Source organism: Spermophilus citellus (genome assembly GCF_964194105.1).
Source record: "Spermophilus citellus genome assembly, chromosome: 3".
Classification (NCBI taxonomy): Eukaryota; Metazoa; Chordata; class Mammalia; order Rodentia; family Sciuridae; genus Spermophilus; species Spermophilus citellus.
Window position 1 is genome coordinate 210212709 of NC_138184.1, and position 12033 is coordinate 210224741.

General features: G+C 50.6%; 1 protein-coding gene across 1 annotated transcript in view; it reads right to left on the minus strand.

The window, feature by feature from the left end:
* The window catches only part of PLXNA4 (plexin A4), a 425973-nt gene that overhangs the window by 52418 nt on the left and 361522 nt on the right, over positions 1-12033 (minus strand). The window contains exons 12-14 of the mRNA XM_081284948.1: positions 11769-11959; positions 8295-8446; positions 4028-4145 (exon numbers count right to left, since the gene is read on the minus strand). Coding sequence (XP_081141074.1) covers positions 4028-4145; positions 8295-8446; positions 11769-11959 — 461 coding nt within the window. The remainder of the gene's footprint in view (positions 1-4027; positions 4146-8294; positions 8447-11768; positions 11960-12033) is intronic.

The window sequence follows — 12033 nt, forward strand, 5'->3', positions numbered from 1 at the left end:
CAGTAACTGGCAGTAGCTTCCACCTTTCCAAGTGGGGCCTTTGACTCTCTGTATGGGGGGGGGGGGGTGCTGCTGGCCTCCCCAGAGAGGGAGGGGAAAGGAGGGAGGCAGACACATCTGGTTGTCTGTCCCTGCACTTGGCTTCCAGGTAGGGGGGGGTCCTAGGCCTGTAGGACATGCCAGGGAAGTTCAGCTGGGCTGGGATGCATCCTCCCTGGCTGCCTGGGGTTGGCACCCCCCAGGGGGCAGAGCAAGTCACCCCCACCGCCTGGAGCTGCTGGAGGCGGAAGGGGAGTTACTCAGGGCTGGGGAGGGGCTATCAAGGAGCGCGTTTAGGGTTGTGAGAAACTATTAATTATTCAGGTCGTGCTTCATAAATATTTCACGGTGGGTTTGCACGGGAAATCAAATTCAGCATCATGTGCCACCTCCTCACTGAGATCCCTGAATGGAGGCAGAGGGAAAAGGGAAGATCATGCCCTGTCTGGAGACCTGGGGACAGGGCTGGTGACAGGGGCCCTGGGCCTTTATGCATTTTGAGTGAATGAATGACACATCAAAGCCTGGCCCGGATTGTGCAGGGAAACTGAGGAAGAGCACTGAGAAGGGGGGGCCCTCACCTGCCCCGACAGACCAGGTCCCCTGGGGAAGGGCTCTCGGCTGCCCCAGGCCTCCAGAGGAGAGGCCCTCTGTAGGGGTCCACTTGGCTGAGCAGAAGGCAAGGAGAACCCCGGGGTGTCTGGAAGCACGACAGAGAAAGATTGTGTCCCTTCTTGTGGGTGTGAGGAGACTCGAGGGGACCCGGGCGTCTCATCCCCCCTGGAACCCTCAGAGCCTGCACAGGGGGCTCCGTGACTCAGCTCCAGAAGGCTTGGTCCTCTAGCACCGTCCCCCTCCCTGGAGGTCTTCCTAAGGGAACGTGTGGCACCAGGACAGGTCCTCAGAGGAGGCCCCCCATAGAAAGTGGCAGCGTCTTTGCGCCCAGGATCCAGTGGACCAAGCCTAGTTTTATTTGTCCTGTGGGAGTTGTTCTTGGCTTTCCTGGTGGCTCCCTGCTCCCTCTCTCCTCCTCCTCAGCCCCTTCTCTTTCCCTCCCTCAAGTCCCATCTTCTGGTCACGATGTCAGCCTTGTGCCCAAGATGCACATGGGAACTGCCTGGGACAAACCCTGCCTTTCCACAGCTTCCTGCTTGAGGGTTCCTCTCATGCCCTAGATTCCACCACATCCTGCTCCAGGTCAGACACAATCTGCAGGCAGGGCTGGGCTTGAGGGGCAAAGTCTACCACGCTTGCTCTTTATAAATAGAGTTAGGACAGAGAGGAGAGCAAAAGGGAATGTGGTGGCTACTCAATGAACATGGTCCCTCCTGGTCAGATCCTCCGCCTGGGCTGCAGGTTAGAGCCACTGGGGAGCTTTCTGACCAAGGAACACTTGTGTCCTGTTTGCAGTCTGGCTTAATTAGGAGAGGCGAGGGCATGTGGGTTAGGGTCTGGAGGGTAATGAGCATGGTCAAGTCAGGAGTGCCCACATACTGCCAGGCACATGCCTGTAATCCTAGAAGCTTGGGAGGCTGAGGCAGGAGGATCTTGAGTTCGAAGCCAGCCTCAGCAACTTAGCGAGGCCCTGAGCAACTGCATGAGACCCTGACTCTAAATTAAATACAAAAAAGGCTTGGGATGTGGCTCAGTGGCTCACCTTGGGTTCAATCCCTGGCATTAAAAAAAAAAAAAAAAAAAAAAAGGGAAAAAGAAGTGCCCATGCACTCCAGGTGTTAGCAAAGAAATAATGGTCCCAGCCTCACCTGCACAGGCTCACTGGCCAGAAGCTGAACCACTGGAGGGCTGTGCCGGAGATGCCCAGGACCCCGTGAGGGTGGGGAGCGCAGGGGCTGCGGCCTCCCCAGCACAGGCCTACAAATTCAGAGGCCAAGGAGTGGGACACAGGCAGGCTCTGAAAAAGGGGGATGAGGTGGCTTGGTGCCACCAGGAAAGGAGATGGGAAGGGAAGAGGCTCAGGCAGTGCTGAGGCAGAGAAATCGACCTAGGAACCAGGACGGCACCTGACAGGCAGAGGAACCTCCAGGTGCGGCTCCCAGGATAAGAGGCTCTTTCATGGGGGAAGATGGGCTCAGACCAAGGGCAGAGGAAAGATTTAAGGAGGTCACACGGGGACAAAGAGAACAGGAAGAGTAAGACTCCAGGACATGGTGAGGATCATGTCAGGAATGAAGCTGGACCAGTTGACCAGCCCAGAGTGTGGGCTGCCAGGGGCAGGCCACCAGCAGAAACAGGCAAGAGCAGAGGACACAGGTCCATGGAGAATGACAGCCCGTCTGGGCTACAGGGACATGATAGCTGCTGTGTCCTTTGAGCAGGTCACTGAGGTGAGAGATCCCAGGAGGCACACGGCACGGGCAGCAGAAGTCCAAAGCCCACAGGGGCCTAGACAGGTGGAGGCTGCTCTAGTCCTGTCTGCCATCCCAGGGCCATTGACAAGGGGCACAGGGCAAGGAGGATCTGGCCAGCTGACTGGCAGGGGAAGCCCGGGCTCGCGTGGCCTGCAGTGGTTCACTCCCTCCTTTCCTGGCTGCCAGGTGGCAGTCAGAGCCACATTTCATGCCCAATACCTGGCAAGTGTCACTTGTGTGTATTGAGTGACAGCCACTGGTGTCCAGGAGAGAGGTTGGTTTCCCAGAGCAGGGGTTGGAGAGGAGCTGTGGCAGGCCAGGTGGGGAGGGCGTCTGGGCCGCCTTTATCTGAGGTCCTGCCCTGTCAAATCGGAGTCTGTCCTCAAGTCCTTGTGCATGAAGAGTCCTACCCCCACCCTCCCCACCCCCCCACCCCCGTCTAGACTGGGCCTTCTGGGGGATGGGCTGTGCCAGGATCAAGCATCTCTGAAGCCCCCGTAGCCAGGACCATCCAATTATCAGAATGTGAACTTCATCAAACAAGTATCAATCAGAAAATCTAGCAAGAGGCACTGTGCAGGGCCATAAATGGCTGCCAGGTGAAGGGAGAAGGAAGAAGGACCAGGAAGAAGGAGGGAGGGGGAGAAGGAAGAAAGGCTGGGAAGGAGGGGGGAGGGAAGGAAGGAGGAGGGAGGGAACGCGGAATCCCCATAGCACTTCAGTGTATTCGGTGCCCAGACATTAAACCCATCACCCAGGTTTCCAGTTGCCCAAAGCAGCTCTGGATCCTGAGGAAATCCCAACCTCACAACCGTCATTAACCTGAGAAGTTCGGATTGGGAAATGATGGGCGTGTGTGACCGGGCATGTGATGTGCTCATGTCTCTACCGTCCCCTTAATGACAAAGCCAAGAGATCTGCAAAGGTCCCTGCATCCCCCCAAACCACTGGCCAGGCAGCCTTTGCCGGGACAGGAGGGTTCAGCCTACAGGGGATTCCAGGACAGTGGCCTGCGCTGAGACCTGCAGAGAGGCCACGGGAGGTGCAGGGGTGGGTGGGGAGGGAGATGGCATGGGTGTGCAGGTGGGAGTGGGGAGAGGAGCTGCAGGGCTAGGGAAGGACCTGGAGGAGGGAAGGCAGGGTGACAGTGAGGGAGGGTGGAGGGCTGGGCATAATGGGGCCGGGTGGACAGGGGGAGGCCAGGGCACAGCAGTAATGGTGGCAATCATGGAGGATAATAATCAAGGAAATGATACTAGAAGGAATAGGAAGATTGGATGCAATCTTCACAGATGCTATTATTGTCCCCATTTTATAACTGAAGAGCCCGAGTGGCCATGTGCCGACAGTACCACCTACAGTGTGACCCAGCCATTCAGCCACAAAGGAACCCGGGGACCCCAAGGGCTCCAGCAGCTGACCTGGCGCCAGGAGCCAGGCACCAGGCTCAGCTGGACTTCGGACTGGGTCTTGTGGACATCAAAGTCTGTGCTTCCATTGCTACAGGAATGCTGGGGGGCTTGCAGGGAGCCCTTGTCCCACATCTTCCCAGAGTTCTAGAGAGTTTTAGGGGGCCCAGCCATGATGGTTGTGAAATGTGTGTGGCCAGCAGCACTCACCATGAAGTAATAGAGCTGCGAGGAGCGGGCCATGAACTCCGGCCGGCACACAGCCACACAGATCTCCACGAAGCCCGCGTGCTGGCTGGGCTTGGCCTCTCCCATCTCACACACGATCCTGCAGAGGACAGGAGAGACCCCATGAGCCACGAGGCCCCCGGCCCTGACCCTGGACCCTGCAGAGCTACTCACTTTGAGTAGGATCTCAGGGACCAGCAGGGAGGGAGTGGGAGACGTCTGGCTGCCCCCTTCAGGGGCTCCTCCTGACTCTCAGGAACTGGGAAACCTTTTGAAGGATCCTGCAGAGGGTCTGAGTAATTCTGATCCCAGACACTTAGCCCTTAATTCATGACTGGCCACTCGATGGTTTGGAGAGTGGTGGCAAAGTTTTAGCTAAACAGTTTAGGAAACAGCTGGCAGAGCCCAGAGAGGTGCAATGATCTACCCATGGACCCCTAACAAGTCAGACACAGACCTTGGTGCTGACCTAAGGCTCTCAGACCCTCATCTGGGAGCTCCCTAGGCCCAGTGCTTGGGCTGCCTCAGTGATGTACTTTCTGCTCCCAGTCAACCCAACTTCCAGGATGGACAGAGAGATGTATGTGTGTGTATGTTGGGGAGTATATATACATATATATATATATATATATATATATATATATATATATATATATATATGTATGTCTGTGTGTATATATGGATGTATGTGTATATGTATATATAATGTGTGTGTGTGTGTGTGTGTGTATATAGATACATATATCTCCTTGGAGACATGTATATTTATACTTATATCTTTCATATACACACACACACACACACACACACATATTCCCCATTTTATAAGTGAAGAAACTGAGGCACAGAAAACACTAGGTCGTGGCCAGGCATAGTGGCACACACCTGTAATCCCAGTGGCTCAGGAGACTGCAGTACGAGAATCGTGAGTTCAAAGCCAGCCTCAGCAAAAGTGAGGTGCTAAGCAACTCAGTGAGACCCTGTCTCTAAATACATAAAACACAAAAGAGGGCTGGGGATGTGGTTCAGTGGTCAAGAGCCTGAGTTCAATCCTTAGTACTCCCCACCCACCCCACCCCCTGCCAAAAAAAGAAGAAAAGCTATGTTGCTTGCCCAAATATGTATAGTTAGCCCTCTGTATCCATGGACCACATCTATGGATTCAACCAACTGTGGATCAAAAATATTCCCCCCAAAATTGCATCTGAATGGAACATGTGCAGACTTTTTTTCTTGTCTTTTCCCTTAAACAATACAGTAGAACAATTATTTACACAGTATTTCCATTGTTTTAGGTACTATAAGTAATCTAAAAGAGATTTAAGGTAAAAAGGAGGATGCCTGTTGCAAAGACCATGCCTTTTTACAGAAGGGAGTTGAGTGTCCACAAACTCAGGTATCTGCAGGGGGTATTGGAACCAAAGTGGCATGAACCCTAAGAAACGTGCATTTACATATGCTTTGTGTGTAAATGTAAATGTTTTATATGCATGCACACACATAAACATAAGTAATATATATACGCACATATATACAATTATGTACATATATATGTATTATAATATATAGAAACATGCTTTTAAGGATAAAAGCAAAACACTGTATGCTCACTCTTCTATATACCTCTGTTTTTACCCAACAGTACAGTATAGACTTTCTCCCTCATGTCCCTATATGCATAGATATGCTTTATTTTTTTAACAGCTTTGCAGTATTTTGTATGGATGTACTATCATTTATGTAACCTTCTTCCTATTGATGGACATTTAATTATCCTGATTTTTTTCTTCTGCTTCAAAGAATGCTGCAAAATGAGTGAACTTATATCCGCATTTGTGTGTGTCATACATTTATTAGAATAGGCTTCTCGGGAGGGAGCTTGCTGGGTTAAATGGTTTATGCAAGAAACATTGATGGTAGAGTCAAATGATGCTCCAGAAAAGCTGTGCCAATTTACACTGCTGTTGGTGGTCCCCTCTTTTAGCCAATGCTAGATATTATCAATCCTTTGAAAAATTTTCCAATGTACTAGGGAAGAAATATCTCATTTTAATTTTGATGTCCCTGATTACTAGTTGGGCTGCACATTTTTTTTTTTGGTCTGGTTTTGATCTTACATGGCCTCCCTTGAATTTTTCTGTTGAAGCTCTCTCTTTTACAGCTGAGTTATCTTTTGTAGAAACTTCCGAACTAAGAGTATTCACTTTTGTCTGTTATGAAAATTGCAATTATTTTCTGCTGTTGGTCATTTTTCACCTTTTTCCCCAATATTTTTGGCCACACAAGAGTTTAAATTGGTTAAATTGGTTGTTTTTTTACTTTGTAGTTTCTAAGTTTTAAGTTTTATATTTCTCTTAGAAAGAACTTCTGAAGAAATGTCTGGCAAAAACACATAACTTTCTGTCCTGATAACGTAATTAATATCTTCTTGGTATAAGAAAATATGGAAAGTACATAAAAGCATGTGTTATATGTACACAATCCCTTCCCTGCAAATTGCACCACTCAGAGCAGTCTGGTTACTTAGGGAAAGCTCTAGAAGTGTGGTGCCAACCTGAAGACTTTTGACCCATATTTTCAAATGCCTTTTAGAAATTGTGTCCCGATTTACCCTCCTACTAGGATTACATGAGCCTGTCACTTCCTATGCCTTGAATCTACAATGAATATTGACCTTTTGCAATTGTTTTTCATTGTTTTAATGTGCATTTCATATGCTTTTGGGCTCTTTGTACATCTTAAAAGTACACACATGTTCTTTGCTCATTTTCTGATATTTGCCTTTTTATTTATAACACTTTTTTATATGTTAAGAAAACTCTCTTAATCATGAAAGGACATACTATATCATATTTCTAATTAATCATTTGCATTTTTATTTTGCCTACAATAATTTTTAATGTGCAATTTTAAAGTTTCATGTACTCAAATCCCCTAACCTATGTCTTCTTTTGCAGCGATACTTAGATCATCTTCCCCTTCCTGAAATCAAATAAATTCTCACCTGTATTTTCTTCTAATCCTTTCACAGTTACATTTTTATGCTTAATTCTTTAATCCATCTGGAATTTATTTTGGTGTGTACTGTGAAATAAGCACCTGATATTGTACTTTATCCAGGGTGCTAATCAGCATCATTTATTGAATGATCTTGCCAGTTTGAAAATGTCACCTTTATCACATACTAAATTTGTATATATCAGGATTCTTTTCTTGGGTCTTTTACCTTATTCCATGGATCTAACTACTATCAGAGTATTTTAATCATGTGACTTTATAAAAACATTTTCGATATGTTATGTAGACCCAAAGTAGGGGAGATGACACTTTACCAAATCACAATATATTGGTAGGAACTTGCTTCAGTTTGGTTCTAGGAAGGTCTAAGAAAGTTGTAAGAGTCATAGAAAGATTGTATGGTAACTGTGCAAGGATAGGCCAGGAGGTGAGAACTGGAGTGTTAAATCATCACGTCTGCTCTGAACGCCTTGGGAAGCCCCTGATGGAAATCAGGAGGAATGGAAGACAGCAGCACTGGTGGTTGGGAATCACTAAATCCAGGCAAGACCCAGCCTGCAGATTTGCTGACTGCACTGATGTACCTAAGGGGGACCTTGCCAAGAGACAATAACTGATGCACACAGGATGGGTGGTAAGGTCACCCTCCAGGAGGGGCAGTAAGATGGCGTGGCATACAGATTCCGCTGTGCTGGTACACACTTCATAGTGGTGTTTGCTGGGCTGTTCTGGCAGCTAGCTATTGCAGATGGTGGGGAGTTGGGGAGCTACCCCACACCCTAGAATGTTAGGGTTGTCTTCCTTTTCTTCCACCACAGTCTGAGACCGTCCATTGATGAACAGGTTGTTCCTAAGGCAGCATCCCTAATCTGAAAATCCAAATTCGGAAATGCTCCAATATCTGAACAGCTTTGACTGCTGAGATGAGGCCGTAAGTAGAAAATTCCACACCATGAAATTTGTTTCATGCATAAAATTACTTAAAATATCGCATAAACCTTCAGCCTCTGTGTCTAAGCTATATATAAAACATAAATAAATTTCCTGTTTAGAAATGGGTCCTATTCCCAGGATATCCCATTATGTACAGGCAAATATTCCACAACATGAAGAATCCCCAATTTGAAACACTTCTGGCTCCAAACGTTTTGGACAAGGGGTGCTCAGTCTGCACTGACTGCTCCTCCCTCCCCTCCTGCTTGTCCCCACACCTCAGGTGGCTTTCACTCACTGTTCTGCAGGGATGTAGCCGTCCACCAAGGGGCTGCACTCCACGCCGGCCACTTTGACATGGGAGGCAATGTCCCGGAATTCCAGGCCCAGGTTCTCCCCTCGGATGGTGACCTTGGTGCCCCCTTCCCGGGGGCCTGTCACTGGAATTATCTGCAGGGAAGAAGAGAAATGATTGTAAGGCCCTAAGAGCACTGCCACTCCCTTGCTTGTGGGACTGGGGGGTGTGACCAGCTCTTCTCTCAGGGGTGCCTGATTCCTTGATGGGTCCAATCCACAGGGGCACCTGAGATCTGGGGCTACCAATGGGCCAAGGCCCTGGACACAGCAGTCAGGGTTTGTGTATGGTCTTAGGAGCTGGGTTCAAAGTCCCTGGTACATCTTCCCGTCCCACAGAAGAGAGGAGGGGATGGAAAGTGATGGCCCTGTCACTGGGTAAGTCACAGAAAATCAGCACTGAAGCCTTCTAGAATTTTCTGATATTGGTTCCACTCTCAAGGAAAATAAAATCCTCCTATCAACCATCCCATCTAGGATCACTTCACCCACCTTTGCAGGTTCTTCTCAAATGCCACCTTCCCATATCCAGATGTCCCCCCTCATTTCCCCTAAAATTCCAAGGCTCCTTTTGCTATTTCATGACAAGGATTGCTTGTGTCTGGTTTCTCATCCTTTAGATGCCCTGCCCCTCCTTTCAGACCCTGTGTCTCTGGGAGCAGGCACCAACCCTCACTGTTCGGTGGCCTTGTTACTGGATTACAGCTGTGTTGAAAACCACACCAAGTTCAGCTTCTTTCTGGAATTATCGGAGCATTTGTCACTGCTTGCCCTCATGGTTTGGCTTGGTTTCTCTTGGAGATGGGTTTAATTTAGACGTTATCCTGGAACACTGGGCAAAACAGCTGGCTTTCCCAATGACGTCACCGTTGGTGTTAAAACCCACAATGGAAGGTTAGGATTCAACCACCAACGGCCTGCATTGAGGCAGGGGCTAAAGTTCAGTTAACAAGGGCCACTGTGACCTCCCGTATTTCATATTCCAGAGCAGACTCCTTCCCACTCTGGGGCCTCTGAGTCCTGTATGGGTCATGGCCCAGCAGAACAGTGGGACCCTCTAGCCCTTTCCAGCACATTCTCCTGTTCCCACCAAGCAAGGATCTCAACTGATGTTCCATCGTGGGGCGGGAGTGAAGTTGGGGAAGCAGAAGACCCTAGGCTGGGCTGTCCCTGAGTGGCAGCTTTGACAGGACAGCAGCTTGTGCCTCCCCCACGCAAGCACGCGTGTCTGTGAGCGAGCTTGCACGCGGGTGTGATGGTTCACATAGCGCGGCCCCACTGGAGTGGGAAAAGAGCCTTCTGGGAGATACAGGCCCATTTCTGGGTGAGGAAGGTGGTAGACATGGGGAAGGCTGTGGGGGGCATCTAGGTTTTCCCCCAGTGCCTGCCCAGATGGTGGGTCCCGAGTACACCCCTGGTGCCTGGCAGCTTTGTCCACAGACACTCCACGCTGACCTGTCATCCCCTAAAAGGAGGTTTATCTCTGCCCAGTGCAGGTTCCCTGGAGGGTGTACACCAGGATGGGAGAAGCAACAGCCTCCCTCACAGGAGATCTGTTTAATTTGCTGTCTCTTCCCTGTGATTTTCTTGGACCCAGGCCAAGAAGAAAGCTCGTCACACCAATTGGGCCCAAAACGCACCATGAGTCGCCATGCACCACAGCCCCAGGGAGGGCTTCTCATCAAGGGAATGGGAGCAGCAGCTCGGAGGAGGGGGTGCAGGGTGGGGTGGGCTGCGGAGGAGAGCAGACAGCATGGCCTGGGTCTGGGGTCGGGGCAGCCAATAGAGGAGTGTCCACCTGCCCTCCTGTTCCAGGTCTGCCGGTTAAAGGTGCCAATATTCTCATCCCCCTCCTGGTGGCATTGTTTAGATTCTTCCCCACTCAGGAAATGGAAGCAGAGCTGAGAGCATATCCCAGTGTGCAGACCAGGAAGGTGGAAAGTAAGGGGCACGTTGTGAAGCTACTTTGCTGGGTGAGGCTGTTCATTCACAAAAGCCGAGACCCTTGGTGCTCTGACACGTGCCTGGAGTGCGTGGTTTGTGAGTGGGTGCGCGCTGAAGGATGGTAACCCAGCGCTCCGGAGACCTGGGAGCAGGGACATTTTCTTTACATTGTGGTCAGAGCAAATATGCACCTCTGAGCACTGGGTGGGTCCCTTTTTGTCTGGGAAAGGGTGATAACAACCCTGGCCTTGGCAAGTCTGGAGCATTTATTTGTGTCCCCACCTCCCCCACAAATACATATGTGGAATAATCCTAATGATCCCTTAGTAGGGTTTTCACAGAGGTTATCTAGTTTAAAGGGGGAGGGTCATAAGGGTGGACTTCAGTCCAATTTGATTGGCGTCCTCATAAAAAGGGGCAGCAGGGACAGAGGCATGAGTAGAAGAATAATGATGATAAGGTATATAGGGGGAAGACAGCCACCCACAAGCCAAGGAGCTGGGCTGGGTGCTAGAAACATGGCTATGAGACCTGGTCCCATTGTTGAGGAGTAGAGACATGCACCTCTCCTCCTCATTTTAAGGGAGGTACAAGAAACTCCAGCCTCAGCAGGAAGGGGGAACTTAGGCTGCCTTTCTGCCAAGAGTGTGAGTGGGGCGGTAAGGAGACATAGCTATCTACATAAACCACGGGGCCAGCGATTTCCTGGGCTTAGACATCCTTGCAGTGATTTTCATATGATGGGGATGACCAAGGAGGCGGGAGAAGCCAGAGATTCCAAGGGCTCAGCATGGAGCTGGGGAGCACTCTACATGCACAGTGTATGCTCAGCACTCCTCGGAACTGTCCTGTGGCGACACAGGAGAGGAAGGAGAGGCATGGAGGGGTTGATGCATAGCCCCAAGGCACCTAGCAGTCACCTGGCAGCCCAGATCCACAGCCTCACGTCTAGCCTTGCCCTGTCCTCCTTCCTTGGGTCTTGGCTCTAAGGCCTGCACCCCTAGGCCCTCCTGAACTGTGCCCAAATCTGGTTTTGCTCCTATAGTTCATATCTTGCTTTGGGTGAGTCCTGAGTCTTCTCCAAGGCCACCTGCCCCCCCACCCAAAGCTGGGCTCTGCCCCCTGGAATCCTGTGCAGCCTCTGCTCATTGGCTGCAATTTAGAAGCTTCCCAGCCTTGCCACAGAGACTCACAGAGACTCAGGGAGGGGGTGACAAGGACTGAGTCCTTTCCAACACATTTCATATGGAGTCTCCAGCAGGACAATGAGGCCCCTCGACTCCCTTGGAAAGGGAAGGGGCTTTGAACAAGGTTCCGGGGAAGCTGTGAAGGAAACTGAGGATGCACCCAGCCAGCCAGAGCATCCGTGTCCACCTGGTGGTGACTGGCACCATGTCCAGGTGGGGTCATCAGGGCCCTGGCTCCCCCTCCAGGGTGCCGCTTGGCGACCTGGCACATGCCCACTCAGGCTTACCTCTGTGATGCGGGGGTTCGTGCACTTGCTGTTGGCACCTGAGAGCTCCAGCCAGCGACTCTCATGGGCAGGGCAGTGCTGGCGCAGGGTGCACTGGCCTGGACTCTGGCACCAGCCACACTCGAAGTCTGGGTCGGCCTTGAGGCACAGCCCGCAGCTCTCCCGCATGGCCCCGCACTTGTAGAGGTAGACTGCGGAGGGCAAGGGCAAGAGGCTTCAGATGGGAGGAGGGAAGGGAGCAGCCAGGGAGCAGGTCATTTCCAGC